The following is a 15420-nucleotide window of genomic DNA, read 5'->3' on the forward strand; positions in this document are numbered from 1 at the left end:
AAGCGGGGAGCGGTCAGGGATGGACGCGCCGACTGGGCTGGCAGTCAAAAACAGGCGACAGAAGGATGGCGGTCAGAAATAGACGGACAGAAGGATAGCTCGGTAAAAACAAACGATCACGCTGGGTGCCCGTCCGAGACGGATGAACAGATGGGGTTGAGGCTAGAAACAGGAGATAACCAGAGCGTGAGTACAGCCGTGCCGTATTTGGACCTTTCCTGAATGACTACGATAGGTCAACTCACTACAACTGCAAACTAGTCAACAAATATGTCAAACCGAAAAACTAGCGGTCAACTTGCATTAACAATGCTCATCATCCAGAGTTTGCTCTGAGCCCTAGCTATGCATTAACCAGTTGACGAGTTCGTTTGTCGGATAGTTCGGCACTTCTCTCCAGTCAATTTGCAAATTGCCACGATATTCCAGTACTTCGTGGACTGACAGGTTTCCAGACAGCGCGCCAATGTGGTCCACCTCTCGACTCGAGGAGTTTCCGAACTGCCAGAGTTTTCATATTCCTTGTAACATTCATAAGATCAAAATAGACGGCACTAGCAGCCGTCTGGAAGAACTGCACAGCGCGGAGGGGTGTTTAATGTTTATAGGATTGGTGCTACATGAAAAGCGTTGCTGCTTCCAAAAACTCCAATTGGCAATGCGGGACAGAATTGGGACCGTGCATTGTAAGAAAGATCATGAAAATTCAGCATTGAGGTCCATAAATAGGAACTGTAGTCCATGACCTCGCGCAAATTCCAAAGGTCAGTCAGGCTCTTGCATTATTTTCACCCCGAGTAGCCGAACCGCGCTGGTGCCGTCCTCGATATGAAGAACAGCAGCAACACTGATCCTATAATACTTCGTTTTCCAATGCCTGATATCCTTCTCGAGAATGGAATCGCTATCTGGAATAACATCGAAATCCCACTGTTTTGAAAAGCGTCGAATTCGATAGCGTTGTTATTACAGGCTGCAACTTTAACTGCCTTCATTTCGAGATGAAGTCGTGGCAAATTATCCTCGGAATCGTCCAATCTCTCTGCTGCGCTGTATCTGAACACAGCTCAGACGAGCGTCAGTTTCGACCTTCTACACAGCACAAACAAGAACGGTCTCGATCGCCCTCCTTGCATAGGTAGTGGACAGGATGACAGTTGAAACCCTTTGCTACAGGGACAGTTCTTTCTTTCAGACAGAGAAGTTTGCTCTGCTATAGTAGCGCAAACTTCCCGGTCAGGGGACGCAGTGGCGTTGTAATAAATAATCAGGGTCTGCGAGTCGGTCCGCGAACGATTCCGATCCGAGGACACAACAATGTCGCAGTTGGCGGACAGCATCAATTCCAGGGCCAGTGAGCGGCACGTAGCGATGTCGCTATTCGCAGCAGTCCTCCACTGCAGTCCTCTATCGAGCCGGCAGAGAGCAGCAAGTAACGCCGGGCCCGGACGGATGTTTGCCGGCTGACCCTTTAGATATATCTGGCGGCGAGTGTTTGGCGGCGCCGGCTCCGATTGCTGCCCGTACTGCCAGCTCTTGACAGTGCATAAACAGGCGTGTCACGATGCTCGGCGGGAGACGACCGAGGACGCTTCGGCAGCAGACACACCAGGGGCGCCGACCGGCCGGCCGAAACAAGTCGGCCCCGCGCTGACATTGGCTGCGGCCCGCCGGCCGGAGCCGCGGCGTGGCTCCGACGGCTCGAATTTAAAGTTGGCTCAGAGTTGGACGGCCCGGATTTTATGAAACGCCGTCGGGAGAAAATGAAATGGTAGCGCCACTCGGCAAGTGCATTGGATGTGTAAAAACGGCGGATTCTTTGAAGTCGGCTCAGACGAACCCTTCAGAGGTGCAGCATAGCTGTTGGGTCAGCAGAAGTGCTATTCGTCTGAGAGACCACTCCATGTGTTATGCATCAGAGGAATTCAAGACCGTCGCTGTGAGTGAAATCAATGTCGCTTAGAGGTGCCGTGTCGTGCAGGACAGACAATGCGTCGGCCGTCAGGCTCGTCTTTATTCCGTCCTACCAGCCATCAGCTGTGCGTCTTTACCCGGTCTCACCAGCCGGCAGCCTCGTCTTTGCCCCGTCTTTCCGGCCGCCGGACTCGTCTTTACCCGGTTTCACCAGCCAGCAGCCTCGTCTTTGCCCCGTCTTTCCGGCCGCCGGACTCGTCTTTACCCGGTCTCACCAGCCGGCAGCCTCGTCTTTGCCCCGTCTTTCCGGCCGCCGGACTCGTCTTTACCCGGTCTCACCAGCCGGCAGCCTCGTCTTTGCCCGATTTTACCGGCCGTTAGACTCGTCTTTACCCCGTTGTACTGGTCAGACTCGTCGCTCGTCTTTACCGCGTGTTACCGGCCGTCACACTCGTCTTTACCCGGTCTTACCGGCCGTCAGACGTGCATCTCTGTGGCAGACGCCGTTCGTCAGACGTCCGTCTCGATGCTAACGGCGTTGACGTTGTTGTTGTGCCGCGGCGCGCAGTTGAGTTTGGTGCTGGCCTCGTGACCCAGCAAACCCTCCTCCAGGTCAATCTCCGACGATGAGTCGGATAGCGAGTCCTTCTTCACCTGCTGGCCTGTGAGAGGGAGGCGCGGCGTTATCAGTGAAAGTTTACTATCGCGCTCTAAGGCACTGGGTGGTTCATATCTGGGAATAATGAGAGTTGGCCAGGCAGACTGTCATCAGCGTAAGTTGTACTGGGATACGTGGTACCAGTGTCATCCGAGGGAATGACTAGCGATTTGGGAAGTCTCGGGCAACGATTCGAGTCCATTGTGAAATGCTGGAATGAGGAACGAGATACTATGGTGCAAATCGAAAAAGCCACGTTAGATTGTTAGAACGAAAGTGGAGTGGCTTTTACGAGCCGGAAATGGGCGGCATCGCACAGTGTCCAGCAGACTTAACTGACAACCTGTTTTACTAACATTGGTTTAGTATATTGCTCTGAATTCAACTGTGGAGAAATAATCTGCTGGTGCTCATGGCAAAAGGCATTTATTTCTTCCTTTTCCCTGTATAAAGTGACGAGGACGTCACTCACCGACAGTGCCGGGCAGGTATGGACAGCTGGTGACGTGGTTGAAGTTGCACGACTGCATCTCCTCCTGGTCCGTCTCGCGGTGGTAGAAGTAATTGAAGTTTGACACAATGACCGGCACGGGCAGCGCAATGGTCAGCACGCCGGCAATGGCGCACAGTGAGCCGACAATCTTCCCCCAGACGCCGACCGGTCTGTGGCAGACGCGGGTCACAGGTCAGTGTGGGTCATGGAGAGAGGTCACAGGTCACCGAGCAGGAGTCACAGGTCACCAAGTCCCCTATTCAGTCTTCTAATTTGACTCCATGCAATCCTGATGGTACCGGATGTGGCAGGTCGCTTAAACTAATAAGGAAACCATAAAGGAAAAGGTATACTGGCAAGAGGAATGATATCGAAAATTGGAAAAAGTTTCACGCTGGGTGTCGCTGATTGTAGGACATCCACTCTCGCGGCATATGCTACTTAGTATACAAGAAATAATCACAGTATTTAGTTAAACACGTCGTAATTCTTCGGATCACAGCTGAGCTAGAGGTTGGAGCTGAAAACTACAACAGTGACGTCAGACTAAACCAGCACCATTGGACGCCATTCCCTTCCATTTGGTGGGGTTACTCTGTGTTATTTAAACATAATGGTGCGATTTATTGTCTCCGCCGGCACCGACTACCTGTAAAACACTAAGTTGCGGACACATAAAATGACTAGGTAAATATGACCATGCAGTAAATGCTGTTGATTATTTCTACCTCTAATAATGTTCGCCCGTTTTGACTAAAAATGGTGTTTTGGTACTCACTACATAACAAAATAAGTGTCTGTGCCATATTTTACAGAATAAAATGGACTCAAAAGTTGAAAATTAACTCAATATATTTTTGAAGGTTCTTCTCACTTTCAGATTCTACTGTTGTCCATTTTATCGCATAAAGCAGGCCCAGTGATCACTCTCAGTGTGCATGGTGCATTCTATCGTGCACGGTCCACCTCACAATCGTCCACAGTTCCTACTGAAAAAAAAACTCCAGCTAGCCCCTCTCCCTACGTCACGACAATGGCATTGCAGCGCGGCATGCAAAAGAGACGTGCAAAGCAGAGCAGCAGAAGAAGTCGAGCTCGGGCGAAAGCTAGAGGTCGCCAAGCAGATTAAGTAAGAGGGAGTGAGAAGTGAAAGAAGAAGACCGGATGCCGGATGTGAGAAACACGGGGTAGAGTGACTTCCGTACACCATGTCGCCGTATCCGACGGTGGTCATTGTCACCACAGCCCACCAAAACGCGTCCGGGATAGACTTGAACAAAGAATTTTCCGAGCCGGCCTCGGCGAAGTATACAGCGCTTGAGAACAGAACCACACCTGCAACACAGTGACAGAGCGCGTCAGGAGCGGTCAGCAGGCGCCGGCACCGAGCGACACCGCACAGCGCGCCGGCCGCGGTCACCTCATGTCGCCGTAGCCAACCGTTGTCATGGTAACCACCGCCCACCAGAAGGCATCCGGGATCGAGGCGAAACAGGACTCTGCGCCGCCGGCCTCGGCGAAATACACGGCACTCGAGAACAGAACGACACCTGTAACCAGTAGCGCACGTCAGCTGTGGGGCGGGGACACAGCGGCACTGACCAGTGTCCGGAGTAACCAAGGTCCGACGTAACCCATGGCTGGCGTAACTCATGGTTGGTGTAACCAGTAGCGCACGTCAGCTGTGGGACGGGGACACGGTGCGCCAACCAGTGACCAGGGTCCGGCGTAACCCGTGGCCGGAGTAACAGGGGCCGGCGTAACGCGTGACCGGCGTAACCCGTGGCCATCGTAACCCGTGGCGCATGCTAGCTGCGCAGTTAGGACACGTCGCACTGCGCCCGAGGATCGGGAGCAGTGGCCGCGTGTCGCACTGGTCTGCAGTGTTGATGGATCTTTTTATGTGTGGTTTCTTCTGCGTGGCCCACCTAGCATAGCAACCCTCTTAGCATTATGCTCCTGGTAAAAGAACAGTTAGCATGGCACGTACACGAAGTCGTGCGAGGTTCTTACTAGGATGATGGCATCTAGCGGCCCAGTGTGTATGTAAGGCTACGCCAGTCCTGTATAGCCATTTGGTCAAGGGCTGAGCCCTTCAAAGGATTCTAACGTGAGAGTTCATACGAAGAAGCGATGCACATTTTGTTTATTTTAAACACCTATGTTTGCAATATGACTGGTAACATCGCATGGATACTGCTGCCACTAAGAGATAAATTAATGATTCACATTCGTATACTTGTGACAAGCTTTCAGGCAGTTTCTCGCTGCTCGGATATGCTCACTTATAAAAGGGTGCCTTGGTTGTTACCAAGCCAGCAACTCAGCAATTTATGCGCTGATTTTCAGGGAACTGTCTGCAACACCTTCATGCCGTGGCACCGCCACCGTGTTGATATCAGACACATTTCTCGAGCACTCTGGCTGATGGGTGTCGTATAATTGTGTCAGCTGCTGTGCCACATCAGATGCCACACCATAACGATATTGCATAAAATCTTACTTGAAAGTGGGCCCAAATAAATTTTATTTCAATGCTGTTCCCTTTATAAAATAGTCGGAGGACGCGAGTCTTTCTTTAATAATTACATATCTATTTATTTTTTACGCATTATATTTGCGGAGCCTCACCGATTTCAGCTTGCTTATTGAATTATTGAAACGCTTATTGAATTGCTTATTGAATTGAATACCTAATTTACCTATGTAACGACGTAAACTGTGAATACGAATTACGAATATAACAATTCAATTGGAGAATGAGCCAAATGATCGTCAAATTTGTGACTATTACCATTATCAATGTAAAAGCCCGGCTTTGAAGCGTAAGGAGCAATGCCCTATGCTTATACATATACATGAGCGCATCAATTTCCCGCTCTAGCGCCCATCACAGCAGCCTGGCGACGGGGCGACGAGTACTGCGGTGCAGCATTATCTCAGGGGCTCGAAGCCACTGCCATCTAGCGAGCAGGATAGAAGGTCTCGGCGCACGGCAATGGTAGGGCAGTGTCCAGTGCCAATAGCTGAAAATGGTTGTCTTAGATGATGAAGGAATCAAAAGGCTTATAAATCATTATGCATGCTTATAATCCTCACTGGCACTCATTGACATCCACCGGTGGACGTGAACGCGAACGCGACTCTTGAGTGTTTATATGTTAGTACCTATTCGCCACGGCCTTTGACCAAGTCAGAGTGGCTGCATTAGATCGCCTTATTGCTCTGCCAAGGTCAATGTCACTATCGATTCTCCCATATCCCTATCGAATACTGAATGTCGCCTTCTGTGTCGATCGACCAATTGCGCGCATATTAATGGGAAAACTCCTAGAAGAGACGCTGCAATTCCTGCCATTATCGTCACCTGAGCCACCATCGTCACACTCATGTCTGAATAATTCAGCACACCTAAACAGGGCCATTTGGCCGGAGAGTCGCGCCTCTGCACACGGTAGTAATCTACCTTCCACCGGTCTGGGGCCATCCTGCTCGCCCTAATGGCACTGCTGTGGGATGGTTTCGGATTTCCACGGCTAAGAGGCAGGAGGCGGCACAAGGCCACGTCGCTGAGGCAAGTGGCAGACGGGTGACGTCATGCTAACGATGGTGATGGGCTGCATAATATGCTGCTCTGAGGGTGGTTAAATATGAAGGCAGGGATAGAGGGAGAGAGAGAGAGAGAGAGAGAGAGAGAGAGAGAGAGAGAGAGAGAGAGAGAGAGAGAGAGAGAGAGAGAGAGAGAGAGAGAGAGAGAGAGAGAGAGAGAGAGAGAGAGATGAGAGATTTCAGGAATCTTGATACGGTGCCGTTTTAGCACTATTTCAAAGAATGTTATCAGTCGCATTTTAGTTCCATATTTCTTCTTGACTGTTATTATACCACACTAGGTGTCCAGCATTACGCGCAGCGTAATAAATCAATTTTCATTAAAATCGGCCAAGTAGCGGCCGAGTTATTGCCAGAATAAATTTGGTGACTCCTCTTGGCCGGCGGTGCCCTGTTCCGGTATTCATTGCCAAAGGTCAGTGACCTTCCGGCTCTGATTTCGCTCAGTTTGGCAAGCGAAGAAACTGAGCCTAAGGCGCGTGCTCTCTGATCGGCGCCGGCCGCGGCCCAAAATCCCGCAAAGATGCGCCCGCCACGTGCAAACCACCGAACCCACCCCCACCAAAATTTAATACGACAAACAGATGCACGCGTCCGACTTACGTTCAAAATTTCACCCCCGTAGCCCGCACCGTTCCGGAGCAATAGCCCGCCAAGCGTGACTGACGCGTTACGTACAGACATTTTGATTTTTATATATGTAACTAGAGGGACAGCATTACGCGCAGCGTAAAGAGGGACGGCATTACGTGCAGCGTAATAAATCAAGTTTCAATAAAATCGGCCCAGTAGCGGCCGAGTTATGGCCAGAATAAATTTGGCGTCTCCTCCTGGCCGGCGGTGCCCTGTTCCGGTATTCATTGGCAAAGGTCAGTGACCTGCCGGCTCTGATTTCGCTCAGTTTGGCAAGCGAAGAAACTGAGCCTAATGCGCGTGCTCTCTGATCGGCGCCGGCCGCGGCCAAAATCCCGCAAAGATGCGCCCGCCACGTGCAAACCGGCGAGCGCACCCCCTCGAAAAGTTGATACGACAAACAGATGCACGCGTCCGACTTGCGCCCAAAATTTCACTCCCGTAGCCCGCACCGTCGCCTCGCAACAGCCCGCCAAGCGTGACGGACGCGTTACATACATACGTACAGACATTTTGATTTTTATATATGTAACTAGAGGGACAGCATTACGCGCAGCGTAATAAATCAAGTTTCAATAAAATCGGCCCAGTAGCGGCCGAGTTATTGCCAGAATAAATTTGGCGTCTCCTTCTGGCCGGCGGTGCTCTGTTCCGATATTCATTGCCAAAGGTCAGTGACCTTCCGGCTCTGATTTCACTCAGTTTTGCAGCGAAGAAACTGAGCCTACGGCACGTGCCGTCTGCTCGGCGCCGGCCGCGGCCAAAATTCCGCAAAGATGCGCCCGCCACGTGCAAACCGCCGAGCGCACCCCCTCGAAAAGTTGATACGACAAACAGATGCACGCGTCCGACTCGGCACCAAAGTTTCACCCCCGTAGCCCGCACCGTTCCACAGCAATAGCCCGCCAAGCGTGACGGACGCGTCACATACATACGGACGTTTTGATTTTTATATATGTGAATTGTTCACTGTCCATGGATTCGGACAAGTGCCATGATCCCTATATAGTCTGCGCCGCTCTGTGTGGGATTCAACAGACAACAGCGGTCTTCATTCCATTTATAGTCTTTGTTACCGTCAACAACGGATTTAGGGTACTATCCAAGAGCCGTCCAGTTTCGCAGGGCCGCCGGTCATCAATTACTGTCCGGTGACGAAAGAGCGGTATGCAGACACCAGCTGGGAGCGTGACTTGGCCCGTGACGGTCCAAGAGCGGCGTCCAGGGGCTGGCACCAGTGGGAAGGCAGCTGAACAACACATAGCACAACGTCTGTCGCCAATCGGGACTTTGAATTTGGTCTCAACTCAACGACGTCAGTGGTAGGAGTAGGAATAGCTTATAGGTACATAGGTACAGGGACCCGCAGTTGCTACTGTACACATATATTACCAATTTAGAATTGCGCTATTATTTGCGAAGTGCTGGCCATTGGAGAGAGGAAATGTAGCGCAAAGTATGGAGGAATAACACATGTTTGCTCCTAGGACGTATGTTTTGTATAATTCCTCTTACCGCAACAGATATTCTTCCAAAACTACAATCGTGCTATTTTTCCGCGCCGGTTGCCTCCCAAGAGCCCGTCCTTGGTATCGCCTATAGCTTCCGTTCCCGCTACGTGAATGAAAGTCACGTGACTACTACACGTTTGCGCTCAGTACTAACACACCTAGCCCGAGGGCCGGTCCGTAGTGGGGAGGGGCAGAACGCCTGAGCTCCAGCGCAGTGGATGTGGTGGTGGCCCGTATCATAAAGAGGCAACCGTAAGCAGAACTACAATTGCCGCATTATAAGATTATGATCAAGTTTTCTTTAAATGTATTGATTGACAAGAAAGTGCAATGCTTATCCGATATAATAAAACGGTGTCCAAGGCCTTGGAAGAACTATAAAACATATTCAGCAACGTATAAATTTCTGATACAGGCCATGACCTTTCACCTTGCCTCCGGGGAGGACCGCTCAGGAAGCCACATACCGAACGAATCGAGGCCTCGCAGCGCGGCGGCAGAGGAGGGGGATAAACCATTGCCAGATCTTTCGGTTACTTATGTTTCCAGAAGAAGGGGGGGTGGAGGATGAGGGCTGTTTTCAACCCACTCACCAATCCTTTCCTTATTAACTTATAGCTTACCGAAAAAAATGCAACACAATGGTGGCCGTCACGAGATGTAGCGAAGAGTGCCTCAGCCACACCGGTTTTGAGTAAACTTTAAACATTGGAATTCAGGCCAGTGATCCTGAAGCATTATTTTATTTTTGTCGTGCATAAGCTGGGATGACGTGGTCCAAGTTAATTGCGAAGAAACGGTTTTAGTTTCAGAACATGTATGAGGCCAGTCGCGCCAAATAGCATACGTTTGTTGTAAAATGTCAAATAGAATGTTGACGTGCTATCCAGATGATGGAATTTATTTGACACAAGAAGTCAAAAAGTGGCATCGTTAGTCATCCTGCATACCTATAAATCGATTCGTCACCTTGGTTCGAGCTCAATAGTTCTTTTCGAGGATGATCGGTTTCGTTTTCTTCTTTTTTTTTTGGGGGGGGGGGGCAGTTTATGAGCCAGTAACCACCCTCCCCAGTCCCCAAACAACAATTGTTGGCAAATACTGTGATGGCCTAAGAAATGCCCTCAACTGTGTTACGTAGGGGAGAATGAGGTAAGTTGAGCCGCTTTTTGTTTTTCGTAAGCTACAGGCTGATCATTTTTGTGCGTTTACGGGTTGGACGGACAGAGTGGTCATTTGCGCATGTTATGGTGGCCATAAATGTTTCATACCGCTTATTTTTTGTGCTGAAAGGCTACGTCAAAAATCATCTTGCACGTTGCTCATCCTTCCCCATGGGCGGGGTAAGTTGAGACACGTCGTGGGGAAAGTTGAGCATGGATAGAAAAAGCGAAGCTCTTCTTTTCCCGGGCGCGGCGAAGAGTGGGCTCTTTTATTTACTCCATGGCATACATACTTATGGCAAAGTTTTTTTCCTCCATCAAAAAGTGACTGTTTTAAGCCTTCCAATAACTCGTCAAGTTTTCTATCACGGAAGAAATTATTTTATCCTTCAGATAATATGCAAATTACTTACAACTTGTGTAATCAACAAAAAAAATCTCCTACCATTTTTATTCAGCAGAAACAAGCGCAGCTCAGTTTGGTTTTCGACAGTGGAGACAACAATGGCTTATCCGGCTCATCTTCCCCCAGGTGAAAATGGCTCATCTTGCCCCACCCGTGACCATTTTCGATTAATGGCACCCGCTAAGGAAAATAACCATGCACCGCAGATAACAAACCATCTCATTTTAAAGGCAAAACATTAGAGCACTTCACGGATAGGCTTTTTAGGATCCGGCCCGGCCCATATCCGGCAAGTCATATCCAGATCCGCCCATTATCCGCCTTTCTTTGAATATCAGAATTCGGCCCACCCATGGCCCGTATTGCAGCCAAACTTCCAAAAAATATCCGTAATAATCCGTTTCACCAATAACTGGTTTCACCCAAAACTGGACTAGCAAATTCAATCTAAGGGACCAGACAGCCATACATCTCACAGACCATCATGGTTCCAAAAACCATGCTTATAAACCTAAAACCACATGAAAATCACCACATTGGTAAACTAGGTATCATCCTTCAATAGTAATACACAATTTCTCTAAGAAGTAAGAAGATAGGGAAGTTCAGGTCATCAAATGCATGTATGGTGGTAGTTGGTGAGTTACAAGTGCCCAACAGATATTACATAATTGTAATACCGCCCCATGCCCACTATCCACATCCCAGTCTTTACTCACCCACACGCAAAGTGCAAACTTCAGTGACTCCAGAAACTTTAGTGACTTGTTTCATAATAATTCTTATTCCATTCGGTTTCATTCCAAAATTTTGATCCGTTTTGATCCGGGTTCAACCTTCAATTCCCAAATCCGGCCCGCCCATATCCGTTCTTTTTTAACAAATTTAGAATCCAATCCTATCCGGTCCGCGGATTTATCCGTGGATAACGGATTTATCCGGCCCATGAAGTGCTCTACAAAACATGTCTTAGTTATCAGGGGCGATACCACATGTTACCGGGTGCTGAGCGTGAGAACGTTGCCGTCTCACGTGAAAGACTGCAGCATCGTAAGCGAACGGCACATGGAAGCTCAAGTCAATTAGCGCCATAGGAGCTGAGAAACATGGGGTGGCTAAACTTGCCCCTTGGCTCATCTTACCTCACTCTCCCCTATTTGGGGCTCTCAACCTTGATTTGTTAAAGTTATTTGTCTGTTCATTATAAAAGCTGTCAAATTTGCCGTATCATTAAACTTTTATTGAGTTTGTATTTCACACATCTAAAATGAACAATTTTGTCACTGGCTTCTTTTATGAGTGGAATTGGATGGTCGCATGAATGAACGAATGAATAGCTCCATTAGAGCATCAGGTGAAATCAATCCTAAAATTTAATCTACCAGTCTGCAACGAAAAGGTTTAAAAACCAGTGCAAGTTAGGTGCAATTTCTAACCTATGCCGTTTTTATTAAGTGTCTCATAGCTCCTTAATCTTGAGCCGCTTCTCTCACGATTCATTTTATGTGGTGCTTACATTGTTCAAGAAGTTAGTATTCGAGCTTGTTGGTCTTAAAAACTGCTATCGAAGAAAATTAAAGTGCTTCGGGCTTCGGCACTTAAAAACCAATTGATATTTAACCCTCACCCATTTAGGCATTTCTTTTCAGCGTCTTACATGTAGCAGAGGGGCGTAGAAACCCTCAGCCATTCGGCCCTTGATAAAAAGAGCCAGAGCTTCGCTGAAAAATAAAAAGAGAGCGAGCTGCTCGTGACGAGAGAAATCCGATGATTTGAGGGTCCTGGTCATCGCTGACGAGAAAAAGGCAATTATTTTTATGTCCTGGTCAATGCTGAGATCCTAGGTCACTGGTTGACCTCCCAGATCAGGTTAATAACCCAAAAGCACGGGAAATTGGGCCCTGATAGAATTTCTACAAGTGAAGTCTGCTGGGACTTGGCTTGCTTCTGACTCCGACTTTGCACTTGCTTTGATCAAAGACATGCATCAAAGCATTTGGGGTAGGATGGGTCACGCCAGATCACCCATTAGGCGTTCTGCCGGCTATCCATAGAATGTTAACCAGCACTTACAGCCTTGCAATATATTGCATAGGCACTATAACTGATACCTAAGTAGGTATATGCCTAGTTTTCAAATGCTAAAATGGGTGCTAAATTTCAAACCAACACTTCCTAAAAACCACAGTAAAAGGGTGTAAATTTAAGGAAGTTAACCGAGATCATTTCAAGTAAATGACCTTAACCTGAGTTTCACGTGACCTTGGCACCCACAACAATCAATGAGACGAACATTAGATAGTATATTTCACATGTTGTCACGTTGCTTATCACGAAATGACTATGGAAACACACAGAAGATGTGCGCTGACTTTCAATTGCTAATCTGGCCTGACATGATCTTGAGAAAAATAATCACAGGTTAAAGGTAATTTGGTTCAGGGATTTAAAATTCTCAGACAAGATGCAAAAATGATAAGGGCTATTTAATTTTCCGGGAAGTTGTAAAATTGATTAACTCCAGGGCACCAAAGAACCGTCGCAATCCTTCGCTTTGCCGCGATTTATTGGTGAAAAACAGGGGGCGCGGTCTACTTACCTCTACTTATATGTGTGGTGAGGGCTAATATTCATTTTATCGGTGTTGATGAATGTGCAACAATTTCTACATGAACTGAGACCAGTCCATATGAGTATGTTTTTTTCACGGACAATGACAATATAAAAACAATGCGAATAAAACCAAACGTTTCGGACAACAACGTGCCTTCGTCAATGGAAAAAAAATAAGTGTATAGGTTTAACATCGATGAGAACTAAATGCGGCACCGTCTCGGTCTGGCCAGCCGGGTTGCCGATGAAATACACAAATGTTTATAAGCTTCCATGATGTGCTTAAAAAACTGCTGAAAATATATCTTAAAAAATAAAGATAACTACTTCATCGATTTTATCGAAAGAAAAATGCATGCCTAATTACTTATTTCTTGCCACTGACGGAGGCACTTTTTTGTGCGAAACGTCTGGTTTTATTCGTATTGTTATTGTATTGTCATTCCCTATGAGAAAAAGGATAACTCTTCAGTTAGTAACCATAACAGCGAAACGACTTATTGTAACACGATTCACTGTGTATACGAAACCTATAAGTCCCTAAAAATAATCCTATTTACAACTTTTAAAAAGATACAGCTTATACAGCTTGGGCATACAATTTTTTATCTTCATTAAGATAATACTCATTTATCTCCACAGAATATGGTAAATTAGTGCTGCTGAAGTTCGCTTTCGAAGCGTCTCCTCCAGGCATTCAACAGCTCTCGTGCCATTTTGGATCACGGAACATGGCTGGGCGCGGGACAGTTCGTCTGCGAGCTTGGACGGACCACGTGACCACCTCCTCCACTCCCCCTCACTCCCGACCCCTTCCCCAGCAGGGCGTCCGATCTAACCGCGCCCCAGGCAGTCGGCTCGGTCCGACCCTCCCCATGGTCGAGCTACGGCCCGGTGCCGCCTGAGTTTGTGCCGGGTGCAAAACTGGAGCAGTAACTAGCGCCGGAACTAGTAGTCAGCACGACCATCGTCAGATGGCAGGAGTAAATGGAATAGGCGGTTCCAGGTTTCAGAAGGAATGGGGCAGGAAAAAGCGCTGAAAACAATGTTTTGCTGATATAGCCATAACAAGTTCACTGAATTAGGAGAGCAGCACATCAGTTTAAAGCCCTTCAGATGGTGGTTTTAATAAGCACACAATCATTTCCCAATTCGCCTCCAACGGTGTCACAGGCAAAGAATACGCTGAAATACTAGTGTGTACAGAAGCAACTGCGGGTCCCTGTACCCATCCCTGTTGATTATGGTTTTCAGCATTCGGATTGTAGCAGACGATGTGCTTCAGAATTTCTGAGGAGCAAGGTCCATCACTTTATCATGGCATTCGTTCCCAGCGTATCTCACCTACCATAGTTGGCATTTGTTCTCGACGGCCTGCGACATTTTCTGTGGCTGAAACCACGCGTTTTACGTCCGGTGGCGCCATGTTAAATGTCAACCCGGCATTGGCACTCGGATTTATCGCGGCTCGGCCTTTCCGTTCACCGCGCTTGTCTGACCTCTGCGGGCGACCCCTCCAGGCCAGCTCCGTGTCGGGCTTCCTCCCCAGCGGCCTGTCGGTGACCGAACCCGACACCCCCACACCGCCCCGCGGGCCTCCGGACCCGCGGGTGGGCGCACAACACACACATCGATCCGCCCGGGTCCAGTCGCCGGTCGGTTCAACTCCAGACCGTCACACAGTCGGCCCGCCCCGCTCCCCCTCCCCGCCCCCGTCCCTGTCGAGATGTTGTGCCGCACGGCAACAGGACTATCAGACGGCAACACGAACCAGGAATGGCAGAGCAACACGATTAGCACAGGCAACACACTGTCACACAGTAACACACAACTTCGCACAGTAACACGACTGGCAGAGGGTAACACGAACCAGGAATGGCACAGCAACACGATTACAGCAACACACTGTCACATAGTAACACACGACTTCACACAGTAACACGTCTCACACAAGGCAACACGACATGCGACCGTCACACAGTAACTCACTGTAACACAGTAACAACTTCACACAGCAACACGCGAGTGTCGCAAAGTAAACGACTGAATCCGCCCAAAGTCACACAGCATCAGTAATGACACAAGGTAACACACTGGCATCAAAGCCTTACGACTGGCACACAGAATGCGGTCAACGGCTCGGGCTAAGTGCATTACGCTGTCACATGCACTGCTCTGGACGGTCGGCAGCCCCCGTAAGGTCATCGTTTATTGGGAAATTAATAGCCTATCATCCACATCTACCCGTGTCACTTGCACGGCCTTGTGCTGGGCCGATGTATCAGCGGTATCGGACCGCTGACCTGCTTTAACCTTTAGAGACTTCAGTCTCCTCGACCAGTGCACTCTACATAGCCGTTGTCTGTGTGTGGCCCACAAAGGTCCTCAGTTCACTAAAACGGTATCAGGCTACTGACCTG

At 48.7% G+C, this 15420-nt stretch overlaps 1 protein-coding gene across 5 annotated transcripts in view; it reads right to left on the bottom strand.

The window, feature by feature from the left end:
- LOC122390182 (potassium voltage-gated channel protein Shaker-like) overlaps positions 1 to 15420 on the bottom strand; it is a 107460-nt gene that overhangs the window by 2106 nt on the left and 89934 nt on the right. For all 5 annotated transcript variants that reach the window (XM_043382884.1, XM_043382883.1, XM_043382880.1 and 2 more), the window contains 3 exons: positions 4271 to 4400; positions 3045 to 3235; positions 2386 to 2576 (listed from right to left, as the gene is read on the bottom strand). In XM_043382884.1, coding sequence (XP_043238819.1) covers positions 2425 to 2576; positions 3045 to 3235; positions 4271 to 4400 — 473 coding nt within the window. In that variant the 3' untranslated portion in view covers positions 2386 to 2424. The remainder of the gene's footprint in view (positions 1 to 2385; positions 2577 to 3044; positions 3236 to 4270; positions 4401 to 15420) is intronic.

The sequence above is a fragment of the Amphibalanus amphitrite genome, unplaced genomic scaffold (assembly GCF_019059575.1).
Source record: "Amphibalanus amphitrite isolate SeventyFive unplaced genomic scaffold, NRLGWU_Aamphi_draft 000385F_arrow, whole genome shotgun sequence".
NCBI classification, from domain to species: domain Eukaryota; kingdom Metazoa; phylum Arthropoda; class Thecostraca; order Balanomorpha; family Balanidae; genus Amphibalanus; species Amphibalanus amphitrite.